This window comes from Candoia aspera, chromosome 1 (assembly GCF_035149785.1).
Source record: "Candoia aspera isolate rCanAsp1 chromosome 1, rCanAsp1.hap2, whole genome shotgun sequence".
NCBI lineage: Eukaryota > Metazoa > Chordata > Lepidosauria > Squamata > Boidae > Candoia > Candoia aspera.
Window position 1 is genome coordinate 161,773,227 of NC_086153.1, and position 19,764 is coordinate 161,792,990.

At 41.0% G+C, this 19,764-nt stretch overlaps 1 protein-coding gene across 1 annotated transcript in view; it reads left to right on the forward strand.

Annotated features, from left to right (window-relative positions):
• The window catches only part of TFAP2D (transcription factor AP-2 delta), a 43,414-nt gene that overhangs the window by 3,091 nt on the left and 20,559 nt on the right, over positions 1 to 19,764 (forward strand). The window contains exon 3 of the mRNA XM_063291459.1: positions 1,652 to 1,712. Within this exon, the coding sequence (XP_063147529.1) occupies positions 1,652 to 1,712 (61 nt within the window). The remainder of the gene's footprint in view (positions 1 to 1,651; positions 1,713 to 19,764) is intronic.

Below are 19,764 nucleotides of genomic sequence, written 5' to 3' on the forward strand. Positions count from 1 at the left end.
AAGATTATTAAAAAGCCCAATTCAACAAAATTCTTCTCAGATTCTTCAGTGGTACTTGCAGCCCAACCGGCTTTCTAATTAGGGCACAGAAATGCTGGTTTGTTTGGATCATGCCATCATTGGGTACTTCCTTAGGTGCAAAGCAGGAACAGGAGTGTAAAAAGAGAGAAGGGAGCCCTTGTAACTGACTTATGTAGCTCTACCTTATCAATACTTTGTTCATTTCACTTCCAGGTTTTATAGGAACAAATTATTAGATTTATGGCCCCAAGTGAAAGGACCACTCTAGAAGAGGGTTACTCCCCAGTCTTTCAGTCTCTTTCTTTTCTTTTTCATCTCCCCCTCCCCCCTCTTTTCCACTTTCCTCATCAACATATGTCTCATTTCTAATGCAACAAATGTAAATATACTTACCCCTGCTCAGAATGTTAAGTGAAAGTCCAATAGTTTGGAAGGCTGTTTAAGTCAGCCTAACAGATGCAAGGATTCTCGGAGCCGCAGTGGCCATCTTTCAGTCCCCTAAAAAGATTTTCCATGGGCAACAAAGGAAACTGTCACACCTTTTCCCATCATTGCTTTAATTTATGCTCAGTCGCCCAGTTTTTGTCCATATTGATTTCATAATCACTTTAAGGCAGAACATTTAAACTCAAAAGAGGCCTTGGAAAGGAGGGGTTTTTAGGCCAGCATCAAGATGGCGAAAAAGGGGGTGGGGGTGAAGAAGGGCAGTAAAGGTTGTTTTTGTAAAAGGGTTTTTTTTTTCTGGGGGTATTATGGTTATTATGCACCAACCCTTCCTCCACATGAACTTAATTCTTCACAGGCTGCTGAGTAGGTGAAACACCTTTAAAAGCTTATTTCATACTTAAAACCTCATTTGCTTGTAGACGAGAGTGTGTCTTTGTTGAAATCTGCACTAGCTAAAAAAGAATTGGGAGCTGCAGTTCAACAGAGCATATAAGCACACACAGTATACACCACACACACATGAGAAAAGGCCTCTTATTTTCAAAGTCCTCCCTTGTATCTTAAAACAGGCAACGATGCTCGCTTTATGTTCTTCCCATGGAAGTACATAAGCTGCCTCGGTCATTTTCCTGTTCAGCTTAGTCTAGAACTATATTGCTAAGAAGCACTCACTTTTATAGCGACACATCCCCCCACCCCAACTCCCATCCTCAGATCTGTCCATTGTCTCCCTCTAATTTGATTCACTGGTGGCAATTTTGTGACACAGGGATGCTACATTTCCAGAGGCCGTGCGTATTTTATGCCGCACAAATAGGCAGAGAGTCCCTTTCATTTTTATTGTTTCTCTTTTTTTCCCGGTGCCAAATATCCCTTTGGCAACTTCTGTCTGTGTCCGTACTACTCGCTTCCTCTTTGTCTGCCTGCCAATCAATCAGTCCGTCAAAGAACTGTCATATTTGAGAACAGAAAAAAAGAGGAAGGAAAAGAGACGGCTTATATGTTTTGAGCAAGAGCTGTGCTTTTCTGAGGTTTCCCCTTCCCATCCTGCAATTCCAAAGGAGAGTTATTCTATTCACTGCAGCGACTGCAGCCTCTTCTAAAATCCCAGACATTTCATCCTTGGAGCCATGCATTTTACCTGCTTGGATTTCTGAATCTGGTTTTCTTTTCTTTATCCAAGGGTTCGGTGGAGGCCCAGTGTGGGCTAGTGTTGAACGGACAAGGTGGGGTGATAAGGAGAGGTAAGCACTTAAAAAACAAATTATATCCTCGTCCCCTCCCACCAAAACTCAAGTCTTTTGCCTGTCACCTGAAACATTTTTTTGTGGGACAAGCCATGGGTCTGAAATTTGGTTTTAAAAAGCATTTTGGGGGTCTTGGCTGTCTTTTGTACTCCTGTAACTCTCTCTCCCCCTCCGCTCCCCATCAGCGGAATCTTGTAAGAAATCTCAGAAAGTATACTGAGGGAAAAAGCGGGTTTAAATGATCGGAGCTGCTTGGAGGGCCTTTAGGCGGCTTTTGAATTCAGACATGGCCATGTTGAAGTGGAAGGTTCAAGAATGAAAGACATGCTCTCTTTGCAACTTAGCGGTAATGTTGCATGGACCTTTTCCCACCTGCTGGCTCGGATTCACTGTTTGGTAAGTGTCTTGTACCCTTCCAGTCTTGCTTGTGGCTGGAACAATTTGCGCCAGAAAAGCAGAAAGCCGGGAAAGGAACGTAGTGACTGTTAGCAATCCAAGTTTAAAATAACAGGCAGCGTTTGCAAATAAAAATGCTGGCAGGTGCAGGAAAAGTGCAGCAACCGTAACCAGTTGGGGAGTTTTCCCAGTCCGAACTCTATATTCCTATCCTAATGATGTAGGTGTATGGTGATGTATGTGTGATGTACAGGGGGTGTCAGTTTATGTTCTTATGTGGCCATTATTTTAATAGGCACATGTATGACCTTGTCAGAAGGGTTACAATGCAGGTTAAGGAAAATATCACTGCAGAACCTTATTCAAGATTTATATCCTGATGTGAAATGTATTTGGAGGAAAGGAGGAATCTTTAGCTTTCAAGAACTGTAGGTAGAGAATGAGGTGATCCCCTTCCCCCACCAATCCACAAGGCTTGGGATTCACCACTAGAAATGGAGACATGCAGCCTTTAAATGCTGGGCTGGGGATTGCAAGTTATGCTAGGTTTATGTTAGGCTTTTAATTACTCCTGATCCAATCCCTGATAGCAGACAGAAAAAGGGTACAGTAGCTGAGTTTGTTGTATGTTCATTCATTGGATCAACTGAAATGTACATTCATTAACTTGGTAATAAATTCAGGTAAAACAAATAAGGCCATTTATATATTAATAAACAAACTAAACTGGAAGTAACTGGAAAGAAACACATATGTTGCTTTAACCGTATCCTTCTCCATTTGGCTTGTGTATATATATGGGTGAATTTCAGATTTGCTATTTGTACTATATATGTTATGCATTTAGCTCTCTACCAGTTTAATGTCATTGTGGAAGGAATGAGTGGATTGAATTTTAATTTCAGGGAAGAGTGGGCCACAATGAACAAGCAGAATATTCAATTTAAAGTCCAGATTTAGAACTATGAAATCGTAATTGGTCATAACAAATTATATGAATTATAGTGTTCTAAAACTAGCACAAGCTGAGGCTGGCAATGCAATGTTCTTTAAAACCGGTCAGACTACGGGCGTTTCAAAAATCGCATTAATTGGGGAAAGACGACAGGAATAGTTTTTGGTGCTGAAATGGACAGCGCCTTGACGAGGCGTTCTGTCTGTCTGAAGTTCCGTTGACCGCTTTTGTAACCAGGGCCCTCAAAGTCCAGGTTTATAGGTCTCTCTGCTTTAGTCCTTGGAACAATGGGAATCTAAAAGGCTTATTTCTAAATAAATGCATGGATTGCCTGTTGTATTTCTCTAACTGTAGGCCAATGGAGCCATTCATTCTAAACCATAATCCCCTCTGTAAATTCCTTCCTTCCTTCCTTCCTTCCTTCCTTCCTTCCTTCCTTCCTTCCTTCCTTCCACCAGACTGTGAATCTTTTGACCCCTTCTCCCCATACACACAAGGTTTTCGTTTCTGTGTTTGGAGATCCCTAAGTAATTTTATATGTGGCATCATTATGCAGTTAAACGATGTGAAGATTGGAAATAAATAGGAAGAGGGAGTGGCTGAAGAATAACATACTTTTTCCAAGGGTTAGTTGCAGTCTAAATATGAAACAAAGGGCCATTTCTCTGGCATAAGCCACTTGAAAGAGTTAACAATGACTTCTTCATTCTCACTGAAATAACTCTCCATTTCCCATCACAGGAGGGAGGAATTTTGAGTTTCTTGGAACTCAGTTTGTGTTAGACATAAACAAATGCTTTTGTCTTTTGGACTAGATCATTACTGCCCAAAGAGAAAGAAGCTGGGTTGCCTTCAACTGAGGTGCTGCATTTGTGGCACTTGACTGGACTCTAATCTCCCATCTGAAGGAGATTTTCATATTGAGTCCTTCAAATAGTATTGGTGGAATTTCTCTGTTCTTTCCTGGTAAGGTGCTTCCAATTACAGGAGCTAAAACTATACACACTTTTCTTTCCCTCCCTGCTCCCTCTGCCTTTTAAAAGGCAACTGAGTTATTCAATGATGTAAACGATGATAATAAAGAAATCCTGTCTGAAAATGAAAAGTTTCTTGACTAATCTTATAAGCTCATGCTCTGGCTCTATGAGCCATCCATCTCCCAGTGAAAGCAAGGAAATATAGGGAAGACGGCTCTGTGTGTTTTAAATGTGTGCTTAAAATAAATAATAAATACTTTATCACTTTTTAAAAACATGGCCTAGTGGTTAAGGCAACGGGCTAGAAACCAGGCGTCTGTGAGTTCTAGTCCCGCCTCAGGCACGAAAGCCGGCTGGGTGACCTTGGGCCAGTCACCCTCTCTCAGCCCAGCCCACCTCACGGGGCTGCTGTTGGAGGAGGAGGAAGGAGTATTTGGTATGTTTGCTGCCTTGAGTTATTTATAAAAATAATAAAGGCGGGATAGAAAACAGATAGATAGATAAATAAATAAATAAATAAAATCGTAGCATTCAGACTTGGGCCATGGAATTTTCAGTATGGAGTCAGCCAGACTGACTCCATCCTGGCCACTAACTCTTTAAAAATATATAGCAAGGAGGCCACTTAATAATTTATACATTTTATTAAAAAACTTGAAGGTGGGTTAGGATTATTTAAAAAAGGAAGGTACTGTCGATCTAGAAAGCATATGGCAGGCAAGGAAGAAAAGAAGAGAAAGATTTCACTTAAGAAAGCAACGGGAAGAAAAGAGGGAGAGAGAAAAATCTTGTTTCATTAAAAAAAAAAGTACTTTGAACTCCCAAATTGAGGGCGGGGGGGGGGGGGAAGGAAAGAAGCATACAAAGACTTGGCTTTAGAAATGAATAATTATTAAACAGATGGGGGAACTGTCAAGAGTGAAGCATAAGCTATTCGTGCTAAATAAAATGGTGAGATAACGTGAACGATTTCACCGCGGATCTGCCTTGGCTCTGGGCTGCTGCACACAGGATTTTCCTGTGTTCTTCGAAAACTGCTTCCTGCCCTGAAACTTCACCCCACCCAAGAAGCTGCCTCCTGCCTGCCTCTTCCTCTGACTTGGCTGGTCCCAGTCGATAATTCCTGGCCTTTGGGGCTTGGCCAGTTTGTTGCTTTCTTTCATGAGAATCGGGCCAGGAGGACACTTTCCTTTTGAAGGTTGCAGTGGGGGAGGGGCGATCGGGACGGCAGGACTTCGGTGTTGGCGAGCTAATTACCAGCCAGCGCCAACAGTAGCCACTGATTAGGTGGCCCAGCTCCCACCGCTATCACTTCCAGTTAATGACGTGCAGGATTTGCCCGGAGCTCCGCTCCTTGCACCATCGCAACCAATAATCTTTACTTTACCTGCTGCGAGCGTATCGATAGCTTCTCTAGCCTCAGGCGTCAAGCTTTGATATGGTAATCTTTCTGAGGACCCAAATTCTGCAGAGATCATATTAATGTTGTACATACAGACTGGCACAGCTTTGCCTTAAAAGTTGAATATTCAGATCGGCTGTTTCAAAAGGAATCACTTGCAAAGATACGAGAAGTTGTCTGAGATTTTTAATCACAGAGGAGGGGCGAAAGGAGGAGAGTGCACGCTCTCTCTCTCTCTCTCTCTCTCTCTCAGCTCCAGCCATTCCTCCACCCTTTCCAGTGTCTTCTCTTCCTCTCTTTATAATTTTTTTTTAAAACCCTCTAATTATAAGTCTAGGCTGGGCGGGGGGTCCCTTTCTTCCCTAACTTCTTCCTTTCACTCTCTTTGTCATCTGTTCTGTTTTGCTTCCTCTCTGGAAACTGGTCTAGGAATGGGCAACCATATGCACCAGACCAGTAGCTTCCCTCCTAAATTAAAGAAAGAAAGAAAGAAAGAAAGAAAGAGAAAGAAAGAAAGGTAGGCAGGTAGGTAGGTAGGTAGGTAGGTAAGGACAAGACAGGCCAGAAATGATCCTTAGGCCTCCTGTGTCGTTTCATGAAATGGCAATCTCCCTCCCTCTCCCCAAAAAAGGAAAGAAAAAAAAGCTGCCTCTTGTTTCACTTTGTGATCGTCTATCTTTCCCTGCCCCAGGCTAATTTCAGCAGCTTAAATACTGCTATCGCCTCTGGGCCATAAAAAGAAAAAGGGGACCCGGGCTATCCACACTGTCTCTTTCCCGATTGCCCTTGGCAACGTAAAATACAAACTACTTTGAATCAAAACATTTTGGAGAAATTAATATGATCTGAACTCTTCCCGTTTTAAGAGATCTTGAGTTTGTCAAATCGCTTAGAGGTGACTGACATGAAAAGGCTGAGGTATTAATGCAGAGCTAGGAACATTGTCAGATCGTATTTGATTAAAAATATCTTTAAAAAAAAAGACTTATAAAAAGCCTGCGCAGTCACCAAAAAGCGGTCTACCGAATAAGCCACCTCTTTGGACAGCCCCCCTTCCCTGCCTTTGATGTGTTTACTTAAGGCGCAGCCTATTCGGATTTGATTGTATGTCTTTGATCTGCAATTTTAATTTGAGGTACTTAATTATGAAACCTCAGCCTAATAGTTGTTCGGGATGGCGGGGGCGGGGGGTGGCGGGGAGAGGTGGAGAGGAAAGGGAGTTTTTTAGCACGGGATGGACTAAAGCTCCAGGGGGCAATATTTCAAACCAAGCATTTTTGTCAAGAAGCCTACAATTTTGCTTATGCATTCATTCTGATAGGATAGAGCACAACGACGCATAGGCCGCGTTAGGAAGAACTCAGCTTCGCCTCCCCGCCGTCCCCTCGAAGGCCGGGCGTACAGAAGAGGATTAAGAGAAGGACGCACGCGGGGCAGGAAAGGGGCAGCAGTTCGTTGGTTTTCGCCGGAATAGAAAACGAAACCTAAAGGAATTTGGGGACGGTGTTTCCTCCAAATCAGGGTGGGAAAGAGGAGGACAACTCTTGGCAGAGCTGAGGTTGGAAGGGATCCTAGGCCTATTCTCTCCAGACCCCAAGCCTACTTCCTCGCGAGTAAGGCTGACGGGGTCAATTCACGCAGGTACGCCCCCGGGCCGCTCTGCCGCGTCTATCGCCTTGGGCTTCTTTTGTTTCTTTCCCCCAGATCTCGGAGCCCTTTTATCCTCAGGACACTGCACACATCCGGCTTTCTAATCACCGCTTTATCGAACGCTTTGTAAGGAAGGCTCTCTTTTTTTGCCGTCTGCCCTCGCGTTGGGCTCCGTGCTTGCTGTCCTCCACCTTGCGCGCCTGCTGCCGCTGCCTGGACGGCTGAACCGCGCCCGGGGCCCGGCGCAAGGCCAGGAGAAAACAACAATCCGTCCTCTGGCCCCGCTGGCGCAGTGCTTGAACTGTAGTCTTTGTGTCTGTCGTCCCAATCTCCCCATCCCCTTTCAGCTCTTCGCTGCCCACATCTTGATAATCCCGTAATACGTATAATTTGCCCTTACTGTGTTGTCATTAACGCGGCTGCCTCTTTTTCAAGAAACCGTTTAATGTGCGTCCCATGAAAAAGCCTAACGCGCTAGGTTAATTAATAGCTCCAGTCGAGCAGATTTCAAATGGAGTCACAACAAGGCAGGCGGGGAAGGGGAGGCAGAAAAAGAGGAGCGTGCGGGGGCCCGGCTGGCCGGCGGTGGAAGGGCGAGGAAGACCCGTGCAAAGGGAGCGGCTGGCAGGCCCCGACGTTGCTGCTGGGCTTCAGAAGTGGCTGGACGGGAAGATCGGGCGTGGCTGGTGGGTCACGTGAGCCTTCTGAGCGGAGGCAGCAGTGACTATTAATTCATTGGGTCCCTTGGTGAAGCAGCGTTCTGAGAGAGGTCTTTCCCTTTCAAGCCCGAAGGATACCTGGCTCTCAGCCCCCTTCCCCTTCGTGTCCCCTTAGCTTGGTTCTAACAGAACCAGGAAGGATTCATTAGAGGCTGGTTCTGCCAGAGTCAATGGCCGCTGCATCTCAGAATGCAGAGAAGAGCCATACTGTATCTGCCCAGCAGTGATGTTTGACGCTTCGAAGCTTTCCGGGGTTCCAGTCCTCCTGGGTAGATGCTGAAAGCTATAGGCCACCTCAGCTTGAGCCGTAATCACCTTAAGAGGCCACAAGAGGCAAGGGTAGTTTTAATGCAGCCAGAATCAGTCCACCTGGTCCCTTATTTCAAGGAGACAGGCACAACCACCCTATGTATGCAAATCCATCTTTGGGGGATTGTAACCTGAACTGAACCAAGTGACTCAGAGTTGTTGTAGCCAAAGAGCTTGGATAAATGCCTTTCTGAAAAGATGGGAACTGTTTTATTTACACTACTTGGTGTAAGTTGGTCAGGAGGTATATTGGGGGGGGGGATATACTGTATTTTGTGCATGTGTGTGTGTGTGTGTGTAGAGGGAGAGAGAGGGAGGGGGGGAGGAAGAATGGGAAGTAAACCACAAATGGATGCCTGTTGATCTACTGTACATTCTCATGTATGGGAGGAATTCAGAGGAAATGTCCAGCTAAATTTCTGTTAAAATCAATAGAATAAAACACACAGAGAAAAACATGTGCAATGAGTTCAGCATATTCTCACCTTCACCCCAGTGTGCAGGAAATTGTAGTTCTAAGCGTGATTGATTTCTGCAGGATTGAAGGTGCTGGCAACCTTCTCTAGATCATACCTGTTAAAGTCTTAGAAGTCAGTAGAATTTAACTAACAGAAAGATAGCATTTAAAAGGGAGGGGTGATTTGGTGCTGACAAACACTCTATCAAGAGGCAAGTTATAAAGTATTTGGCAACACATTCAGTGTAATTTGAAGCAAATAAGATTCACTTTCAAACAGAAGTGTGCAAGATTAAGGTTTAAGTCAAAGACTTAAGTCTATGCACCATCATCCTGTCCAAAGTGCAACTGGGGTGGATGCCCCTCATCAGGTCATGTTATGTAGCAGCAAATACCTGAATATTAATTTGTATATCAAACCCAGATTTACATATCATGCTGAATAGGCAAGTTTCCAAATTTCTCATTTGATTTTTTTTTCTTCAGATGTAAAAGTTTTCATTTAGACGGAGTACAGCTAGTATTTAAGGAAGCTTTTGCTTATTCAAAAGAGCGTTCCATAATTTTCAGCAGGTTCCAAATCCATCAGTTCCCACTTACCTTTATCCTGGTATGCAGTTTCATTGCAAGAAATAATATTCATGGCACTCAACTATGTATGAAGTATACCAGCAGGTCACCGCATGAAAAGAACCTCAGTGCCATCACAAAAGGATCATATCAAGACATTCCAGGCAGTATTTTATTCCTGTTTGCCGGTATATAGCTGGAAGGGATATATGATATTATACCCCACAGGCTATGTCCAGTTAAGGTGATCTTTACTCAAAAAAAGGGAAAGGGATATCACAGGCAGAGAAGGAGTCAGAAGGAGGCAATTTTTACCTAATCAGAGCATGATTTCTCCCTTACAAAGAAAAATCAGGAGGTCAATCCTTTTTACTTAGAATAGAGATGAGAACTTGTGGCCTTCCAGGTATTGTTGAACTACAGTTCCCAATATCCCTCAGTATTGCCACAGTTAGTTGAGGCTGATGGGAGTTATAGTTCAGTGACACTGAGACCGCCCCCCCCCACAAAAAAGATTTTTTTCACTCTTATTGAACTACCAATCAAAGAGTTATTGAACTGTTTATTATTACACTTATAACCACCATGCCCTTTTTCTTTCTGCTGTCCATCTGCCCCCTGGATCAAAGGAAGATAATAAAGTGAGAGGAAACGCCTTTTGCCCCTGTAAATCCTGAAAACTGGGATAAAAGTTTGGGATAAGGTGATGGAAGCATCTTTTAGAGCAACGCAGGCTGCGTCTTGGTGCCTGATTAAGGTGATTGGGCGTTGAATGGCATCTTTCCATTTCTTGGCAGCCTTCAAGAAGAGCAAACCTTTGCTGCTGCTAGAGAAAATTTCAAGGGCCAGGTAGACTTGGAGAGAAAGCAATTTTGCTGCTTCCTGTTCTGTGAATAAAGTTGCATGGTATGTGTTTATGTGCTTTTGGGCATCCATATTGGCAGAAAAGAAAGTCTGGCTCACATGATGTTGAATGTACAAAGCAACAATGCCACTTGCAGAGGTTTCTGGCACAACCTTTTCCTCATTCATCCTTTTTGTTGTCATGCTACTATCTGATGCAACAAAAGCTTATGCTGAAACAACAACAACAATTCAAAGCATTAATCGAGAATTATTCCCAAACAAGTAAAAATAAGTTTGCAGCCTTAATATCACATTTTAATTCACCCCTTTGATTTATTCTACAATATTTTAAAACACTTTTCTAATTCCTTAAGATGTTTTGCCCTCCTAAATATACTTTCCTTTGGAGTAACTTCAGTGTATAGTAATTTATTTTAAGGGTTCCTTAATTACATTTATTTTATTTTAAAGATTTGTATGGCCGCCCATAGTTGTGCTCTAAGATGGGTAGTCATACAAATCTTTTAAATAAAATAAAATAAATAAAATAAATATAATCACTAGGTGATACTATACAATTTAACTTCTATTCATTTTTTAAGCTAGTGTGTATGTCTTTGAGTCAGTGTCTGACTGACAAGTCCCTGCAATTTTCTTGGAAGTCACTTTCCCTGGCCCCCTTCTTAGGGCTGAGAGAGAGGGCCTGGCCCAAGGTCACCCAGCTGCCTTTGTGCCTCAGGTGGGACTAGAACTCACGGTCTCCCAGTTTCTAGCCTGATGCCTTAACCACTACACCAAACTGGCTCCCTCTTCTAAGCTAGGGCACTAACCAAAAGTAATATCTGACTCTGTTTGCATAAAGAAGTTATCTTTTTCTTTGCTTCTTCTCTCTGAATATCTACTAACGGATGTGTTTTCACAAAAGCATAAGATAACTCTGGATAACAAGCTGATTGAACCTGGGACTTGGATACTGCCTTTCTGTCATTAAATCCTGGTACCAAGCAGCATCCAGTATGGATTTATTCTGTCTTGTGGCAGGATGAGTTGTCCTGATGGAGAGGAGACGACATAAAATGGACTCAAAGTGAAAGTGGTTCTTTGCTCCTTGCCAGCTCCAGCCAAACTGTCACATAGTCACTTAGAAGCTTCCTGCTTAATTCAGACACCTGAGAGCAGACCTAATGGTCTTTTGACAAGAATGTGTGAAAGAGCAAAAGTATTAGGTAATGGAAGAGGTTGTTGTTGGTTGTTAGACACTGCTGGTGTTATATGTGTGCTGGAGGTGCTGTATGAATCCAGTTGCAGCTGGTGGAGGAATGTGTAGCTGAGGATGTCGTGGGATCGAGCAGGATTTGAAAGCGTTCCACAGAGTAGACTGTAGCATTCGGAAAGGATAGACTAGATGTCAGTGAGGGCAGCTTGACAAAGGTACTGGAATTGGGAGAAACTCAGGAAAGAATTCTTGTTCCCTCTTTCCATTCTCTCTAGACTAAAGGCAAGGCCAAGAACTGAAAGCGATGAAGCTGCCTAATGGAGTGCGCCTATCAAAGTTGTGATAAGAAACACCTCTGTGAATCAGGGAGGGAGGCAGCCAGTTAAGAAACTGTAAAAAGAATCCCATAGAAATGTCTGCACAAAAATGTCTGCGTGCTTGTTAAGCTTAGGCCGCTGTATATATTAGCATCTTTAAGCACTAATTATTTATCTGAAAACACTGTAACATAATTGTAATTTAGAGAACAGTGTGTCTGTATGTCCCTGCCCCTTTTCCCTCCCTGCAACACTTAACAATTGGGAATGTACGGCTACAACATTTGATTAGATATGTGTAAATTTAGTTTTATTTCTGTCTTCCTCCATTGCGTTTTGCACAGTCTAGTCTGATAAAGGTTTCTAGGGAATTCAGAAGCTAACTCACTATTTGGTGATATTTTAGTTGGTTATAGTAAAGCTATTACTGAACTGAATGAAATGAAGTCCATGTGAAATTTATAAGAAACATCAGTGGGAATTTAGAAAATGTGTTTCAGTTGAGTTTGGCTAATTAAGGATATGGAATGAAACAAAAAATGTATTGCAACGTAACAAGCAGAAGCAGCTGTGTTGACCATTAGGAAAAATCTTTTTATTAGTCAAACTGAAAATTTCAGAAATAGCTATAACCCTTTGAATTTCCAAAAAGTATTTATTATAATTAAAAGTCTTTATGACAATTAAAAATGCAGAAGGAGATGAAGAGGTTGGGGAAAAGGTTAAGATGACAATTACTCGATAGAAAGAAGGATGAACAATTGTACAATTTTTCTTTGTTTTTTCTTTCAGTTTCTTTCTTGGCTCTCTATTTCTTATTTTCTATTTTTGATCTGGTTTGTTTTGTATATTTTATTACATTGAAAATTTCTAATTAAAAATATTTTAAAAATTAAAAATGCAGAAGGGAAAAATGTGGCAGAAAAAAATATATGGCTGGAGTTCAAGCCATGAGTCAGACATGCAAATTGGGTATTATCAGGTTCAAAAGTGCTATTAGGGCCATCAAAGCTTTCTGGAAAGAAAGAACGAACAAAAAATTGATTTCCAGCTTTTTGAATATATAAAATCCAACTGTGAAAGTCACAACTGCTTCATTTTTTCATATTTTATTTGGGTAAGATAAGTAAATCCTTATTAGATGGAAAAGTGATCATCTACGTAGTCTTTATATTAAAGAAGCAGATGCTACTTTAATATGTGGCACTGAAATAGGTTAAAGAAAATACTAGAGCTGAATTAGAGTTGTTTTGCAGGTAGCTGAAGATCAGGATGTACAGTTGTATTTTCCACTCCACTGTCAGTTGTTGCAAACAGATTGGGCGTTGTTGCAGCGTTTCAAAACACCATAAAATCTGCTTGCTCTGCTTAGTCAGACTGGAAAATAAGACCAAAAAAATGACACGACTACCTGGGGCAGTTATGATTTTATTGTACCATCTTCAATTTTTCTTTTAAAAAAAAACAGATTGGGAAATGGTGCACTGCCAATTTTGCAGGGCTAGAACTGTACTTAGAAGCATCTCTGCTCATAACTGCAAAACATGTTAGTGCCAAAATCTTCCATATCTTGGTATGGAAATTAAATCAGAATTGGTATGGTAGCCAAATCAGAATGACTGGTTAAAGAAAATGACAAAGGGGAAACTGGGAACTGGGAATATAACCACCATGTATTGAGGGAAACACAGCAACATTCTGAAGGCCATTGTGTTGGAGATGCCCAAGAACTGCTTGTTTTTCCTTCCAGGTCCATGTGTTCCCTTCATTCAGTGGGCAGGCCATGCAGCTTGTACTTTGGTTGCCAGCTAACAGCTGCATGGTACCAACAACCAAAACGGCTGCTCAGAACTTCGTGTTTCCATTTACCAACTTAACTGGTGAATTGCCTACACTGTTAAGATTTCCCTGTATTTCAAGACATGCCTTTGTTCTCACTGGCTGAGATCCAAGGAAATGCACAGCTAGTTCTGCATGCCCAAGGCAGATTTGGGCTTGAGCTTGTCCAATAGCAGTTCCACATTCCATAAGGGAACCTTGTTTAGAAGCTGAGAGAGCTTTCAAAAGTAGTTTGGATCATGCAGCTGGGGCAGGGGGGGAGAGAAAGCGTGGTGTAGAATTGGTCATTCTGTGAGAGGACAGTCCAAAAGCCTATCTGGTATCACTAAATCCTGGAAGTGTACTTGATACTGGCTTTTGGATTTCAACCATTATCTCCTTTTCCTCTTTGTTCATTGTACCATTTCAAATGGTGCCGCTTTATGAGCCAGTAGTGCTTTAAAGCCTTGCAGTAGTGTTTGCACATTTGGTTGTGTTTTACCAAAGGACAAAGCTTTCAGTGAAAAAGGTAGGAACAAAATGTTGTTAATAAATGGTACAATTATTAATTCAGCACAAATTGTTTGTGCACATAAGGTTGGACTATAGCAAAGAAATAGTAATATTTAATTGCTTCATTTCTACCTTGTTTTTCAAATCTGACTTAATTTGTCTCTGACAGTGCTATATAAAGATCCATGCTGCAGGTAATAAATAGTCTATCTGCATACTGCATACAGTTCAAGTATACACATGAACTATATTGTGCCTTCAACTACAACTAAATTCATTAAATGCTTTTTGGTTGAATGAAATCTGAATCAGCAGGCTAATGTCAACATGTGCATGATATGAGAGTTGAATAACTGGTTTTCTCTGTAATGCTAACGTCTATTGCAGATGAATCAAACACACATTGGGGAGATGTTACATTTGTTGAATTTACACTGTTTTAAAGTCATTTAAAGGAGTTTAATGTTTTACTAACTTGGTTTCAGTGGGATGTAAGGTCAACTGACTTAGTCTGAAACTAAATTTTTTGTTTCCCTCACATTTTAGGTCTCACATTTTAGGAAATACCATTTTGATCATTCCATTTGTTTGTGTGTTTCTTGGAAATATATAGGAAGTTTCCTTATACTGCTTCTCATTATAGAAAATCCTGAAACTCTTACAATGACCATGAAGTGATTCTAGAATAAAACAAGGTAAAAACTGAGTAGAAACCTATGTAGGATTAGAATAAACAAGATAAAAATCCCTGTGTAATCAGACTCATGAGCAGGATCACAAAGATATCTCATTTATTAAAGAATAGTATGCAGGATCACAAAGAAAGCTGAGAATGGAAAAAGTGCGCCAAACTAAACTAAAAAACCCTTGGTGCAAATGAGATCCCGCCCCCTGTAGAATCTTCCCAAGCTCACAATCCCAGGTGCTCCTAACGGCTTCTGATGGTCCGCGGGAAAAGTCCTTGAACAGAGCACATAACCCAAACACATTCCATTGAAATGAACATAGATACAGAGCTTGGCACAAGGTTTCACAGCAGCTCCCTCCAAACAGAAACGCGCATCAGCGCCATGGCATGTGAAATGTTACGATGAACAGTGCACATTGAAACAGTGAACATGACACCCTGAAGTGGAAATGTTATGGAAAATTAGGTTGGGGAAGGCCAATATCAAAAGGGGTGTTTTCAGGTGAAACTCCTGAAACTTGTCAGCACTGGTTGACACAGAGAAGAGGGTATTCCTGAGCAAAGAAGGCACATCTCTTTGTCATGGCAAGTATAGTAGCACAGAGAACAGCCCCCCCCCCAAATATTACATGTGCTTGGGAGTCTGCTCTTTAAGGTCCTTCACACTGACTATCACATGTATTTGAGATTGTACCCCCATCATTGTGATAAGGTAGGTTAGGCAAGACCTGGGAGTCGTCCCAGATCATTCAGCCATTGTTTGGCCTCAAATGTCCATGCAATTTTTCAGTGGCCACTCACATATAACAGGAATGCTAAAGCAGCCCCATCCAGCATGGCCAGAAGTGAGAAGTGCTGGGACTTGTGGTTCAGCGACATCTGGAGGCCACAAATTCCCTGCTGCTGTGGTACTGGCCTGTTACAAAGCAACAGTTGAATGCCTGCTTTGTATGAAAATGTGCTTGGTTCCATCCCTGGCATCTTCAGGTATTGCTGAGAAAGATCAGAGAATTGCTGTCTTGGAGTAGTTAAAATACTGTCCTCAATAAATCAATGACATTGCTCAGTATAAATTAGCATATGCCAAAAATAGAAAATAGTTGAGTCAAAAACAAGTGAAATACAGAATAGATGCAGTTCAGGTGAGAGGAAAATAAAATGGATGATACTTTAAGAACAAACCATATGGATCTCCTTGATTTGCCTATCTAAGTATGTGGTGATCAGAATGCCCTTTCTGATCATGGGTGCTGGACTTGCGGAGGAACATCCTGTTTGTTTGTTTTTCAAACTTCTATTACCGCCCATCTCCCCCAAGAAAGGGGGACTCTGGGCGGTTTACAATAAAATCTTGTTTACCTGGTGAATTCCTATTAGTGAGGGTTGAGCTACCCTCTCAAGGACTAAGTGGCCATCGAGAGGGTTGAGCCACACTCTAGATGGCTAAAGGACAGATTTTGCCTCTACAGATGCCAAATGCAGCTCTCACTTTTTTGCCTTAGCAGTAATGACAGCCATTAACCTTGTACTGTGTAGCAAAAAGCAATGGAGTGTCCTTAGGAAGGACATTGCCATAGAAACTTAGTTTCTGAAAAGTAAGCCATGTCTGTACAAATTTGTTCCAGTTTGTTCCTTTACCTTATATTAATGATAAGAAATTGGACAGCTGGTTTTATAGAGAAGAAAATAGGATTAATCTGTTTTAAGGTGCTAGATGGAAATATAGCAATCAGGAATATATGAAATCAGGAATATATGAACTAAGAATTTCCTTAGCTTTGAATGTAATATGAATAGTTTCATGTGCTGAGAATTAAATAAGTAGATCGCTTGAGTGTATTCATTGAGCATGCTTACAATGAACTCTCCTTCAAACAATCAAAATAATTATACATAGGATAAAAAATAAGGGAGATGGATAGAAATATTGATGATTGATCAAGTTCAATTACCCAGAAACTGCAGTGTATGTAAAATATGAATGGGAGGATCTTAACAAAGTCAAAATCCCTGGAATCATAACACCTGACCCTGAAAGGGTGTTTTGGTTGCCTGCTTGTTTCTGATCCAAATTCAAGATGCTGGTATTCATTTCTAAAGTACTAACTCTTTGGATTTATGATATTTAAAAGCACTTCTCTTTCTGTACCATTCAGCATATGCTTTTGGATTTGGGGGGAGGGGAATGTCTCTCATTGCCCCACATGCATGTCATTGATTTATTTAAGTTAAAAGTTTCATATGATTTAAACATTCTATAATATAAAATGGGTCTATGATTTGAATGATAGCTGCAAAAAAATGAGTCAAAAGAAAGATATAGTGTGTATACAGAAAAAATAGTTGCATAAGCAATGTATTCAAAGAGAACAAGGAATAGTTAACATTTAAAAGGGCAGAAGAAATTGATCTTTTGATTATGTGCCATCAAGTTGGTGTTGACTCTTAGCAACCACATAGATATTCTCCATGATGATCTGTCCCTAACCTGGTCCTTCAGGTTTCCAAGGGTGCACTCATAGCCGCTATAACTGAGTCCATACACCTTGTGGCTGGTTGTCCTTCTCTTTTCTTTCAACTTTCCCAGCATTACAGCCTTCTCCAAAGAGCTAGGTCTTCGCCTAATGTGTACGAAGTGGGATGATTTGAGTCTGGTCATTTGTGCCTCAAGTGAGAAATGTGGATTGATTTGTTTGATGATCCATTTGTTTGTTTTCTTGGCTGTCCATGTTCTCAGGAACCTTCTCCAACACCAAAGTTCAAAAATGTCAATATTCTTTCTATCCTGCTTCTTCAAAGTCCAGATTTTGATTCCATAGAGTATCACAGGGAATACCATTGCTTGCATGATTCTGATCTTTGTAGGTATAGAGACATCACAGCATCTGAATATCTTTTCCAAGGCTTTCATGGCTGTTCTACTGAGTGCTAGTCTGTGGCGTATTTCTGGACTGTTTGTTCCTTTACTGTTGATGGTTGATCCTAAAAGGCAGAAGCTACCCACCACTTCAATATCTTCACTGTCAATTCTAAGGCTGGTTGTCCTGAAGTGTGTCTGGAAACTGTTTGGCACAATTCTGATTAACAGGGTATGAGAGGTGGCAGTGAGCAAAGCTGAGAATGCAGAGTGGATTTTTGCTCTTCGCTGAGTTACTGAAAAATGTGTGAATGTGAGAAAGCTTATTTTATGGTTGTTTTAGATAAAGTGTGGGGGGACGAATAATATTCTCCCCTTTCCTTATGGTTCTGAAGTGTATATTAGACAGAGCAGATGAACTGAAACAGCCTGATGACCCTGGAGGGGAAGGAGACTGATAACAGAAACCAGATTGTTGCCTTTTCCCTGGCATTAAAAAAGACATTATATGGGTACAATAAAGGACATTGCTTATGTTAGAAGATGCTAATATCAGTAGAAGGAGATGGGCTTGGAGCCCTTGTAGGAGTGTGGAATTTAGAGACATTGGGTCAGACCATAGCAAGGTTGTCCCATAGTATTACCAGATGTTGCATTCTAGCTATAAAGTTTATTTATTTATTTGTTTGTTTGTTTGTCATATTACTTTACCATCCATCTCATATTACAACTCTGGGCAGTTTGCAGACAACAAAAAGAACATACCGCTAAAACAATGCAGTATAAATATAAATATAAATATAAAAGTACAAATATGAAATATAAAATTCAAGATGGCGAATAATGATCTTCTCATTGGCCCCATCAAGGAGCCAACCACCCCCATATTTATATATTATAAATATATTATATACATATACATATACAATATTATATTATAAATGTATGATTTACATTGCTTTCTTTATCATTCTTATGTAACAGTTCTGGGGTATATAACTCATAACCTCGCTTAATTTGGGGCTGTTTTGCATTATTTTGGCCAGGAGACTAGCGATCACTGTAGTTGTGTATGCCATGTATCTCCAAACACTTTGGTTCCTTTTTTAAAGTGAGCATTTTTCCCACAACAAAAGTGAATGTATAGTGAGTTATAAAATATTCTATTTGAATATGGAGTTGAAGGTTGGTTGCCAAATGTAAAAAGAGCAGTATCCAGTATAATGGAAATAAAGCATGTGTGAGAATAAATGGAATCTTAGCAAGCAGGGAGTATGATAAGAAAGTACTATGCCCCCTTGGTTGTTTAATCTATTTATGAATAAATGTGTAAGGAATGTTTGTGGTGACATTAGAAGTGTGTTGTTTGGAGAGGTGAATGTGCATGTCACTTTGTATAGAGATGATGCTTTATTATTGGTTGAGAACCCTTTTCAACAAATGTTAGATAGATTGTATGATACAATGAGAATTATGGATCTGGAAAGTAATATATTGAATCCCAAGATAGCTGTGTTGACAGGGAAAACAGAGTGAACAAGTGCAAACTATTGAAAACAGGTAAAAAATAGATAAAATAGCTAAATTCATACACCTGGATAAAATGTTTATGGATGGAAAATGGATGGAAAAATTTGAAGAAGTGAATATGTTGATAGGCAGATAGTAGATAGTATGTGGTCTATTGTGAGGAATGGGTGTTTGCCAAGAGAAGCAAAAATGGTTGTTTGTGTAATTGTGCTTCTGCTCACTTTTCTACATAGACAGGAGAGTTAGATATGGCAGGAGAAACATGAATGTAAATTGAATGCAGTGGGAATGTGTTACCTGAGAAGTATGAATGATACAAAAAGAAGAGATAGGCTGAGAAATGAATGCATGTGAATGAATGTGGTCCAGATACAAAAGTGCCTAAGGCATGCTCCAGTGATTTGATCATATAGTGAAAATAGATGAGGACTGTATCACAGACAAATAATGAAGAAACAGTGGACTTCTTCATTTAATCAATTTGTAAGCTGCGCATCTCAACAAGTGACTCTAGGTAGTGAACAAAATTAAATACAATACAAACAATTACAGCAATACAAACATTAAAATAGCAGCTGAGAAAATATCACAGCCCATAATCACTTGCACAACCAAAAAATGGGTCTCGGCACATATTTGGGGCCCCAGGCCCAGACACAGAGCCAGATCTTCAGGGCCTTACAAAAGGCCAGGAGGGTTGGGCCCACCCTGATCTCTGGAGGAAGAATGTTCAACAGGGCAGGCGCTACGGCCAAAAAGTCATGTCTTCTGGGCCCTGCCAGCCAACATTCCTTAGCCGACGGGACCTGAAGCATGCCCATCCTATGGG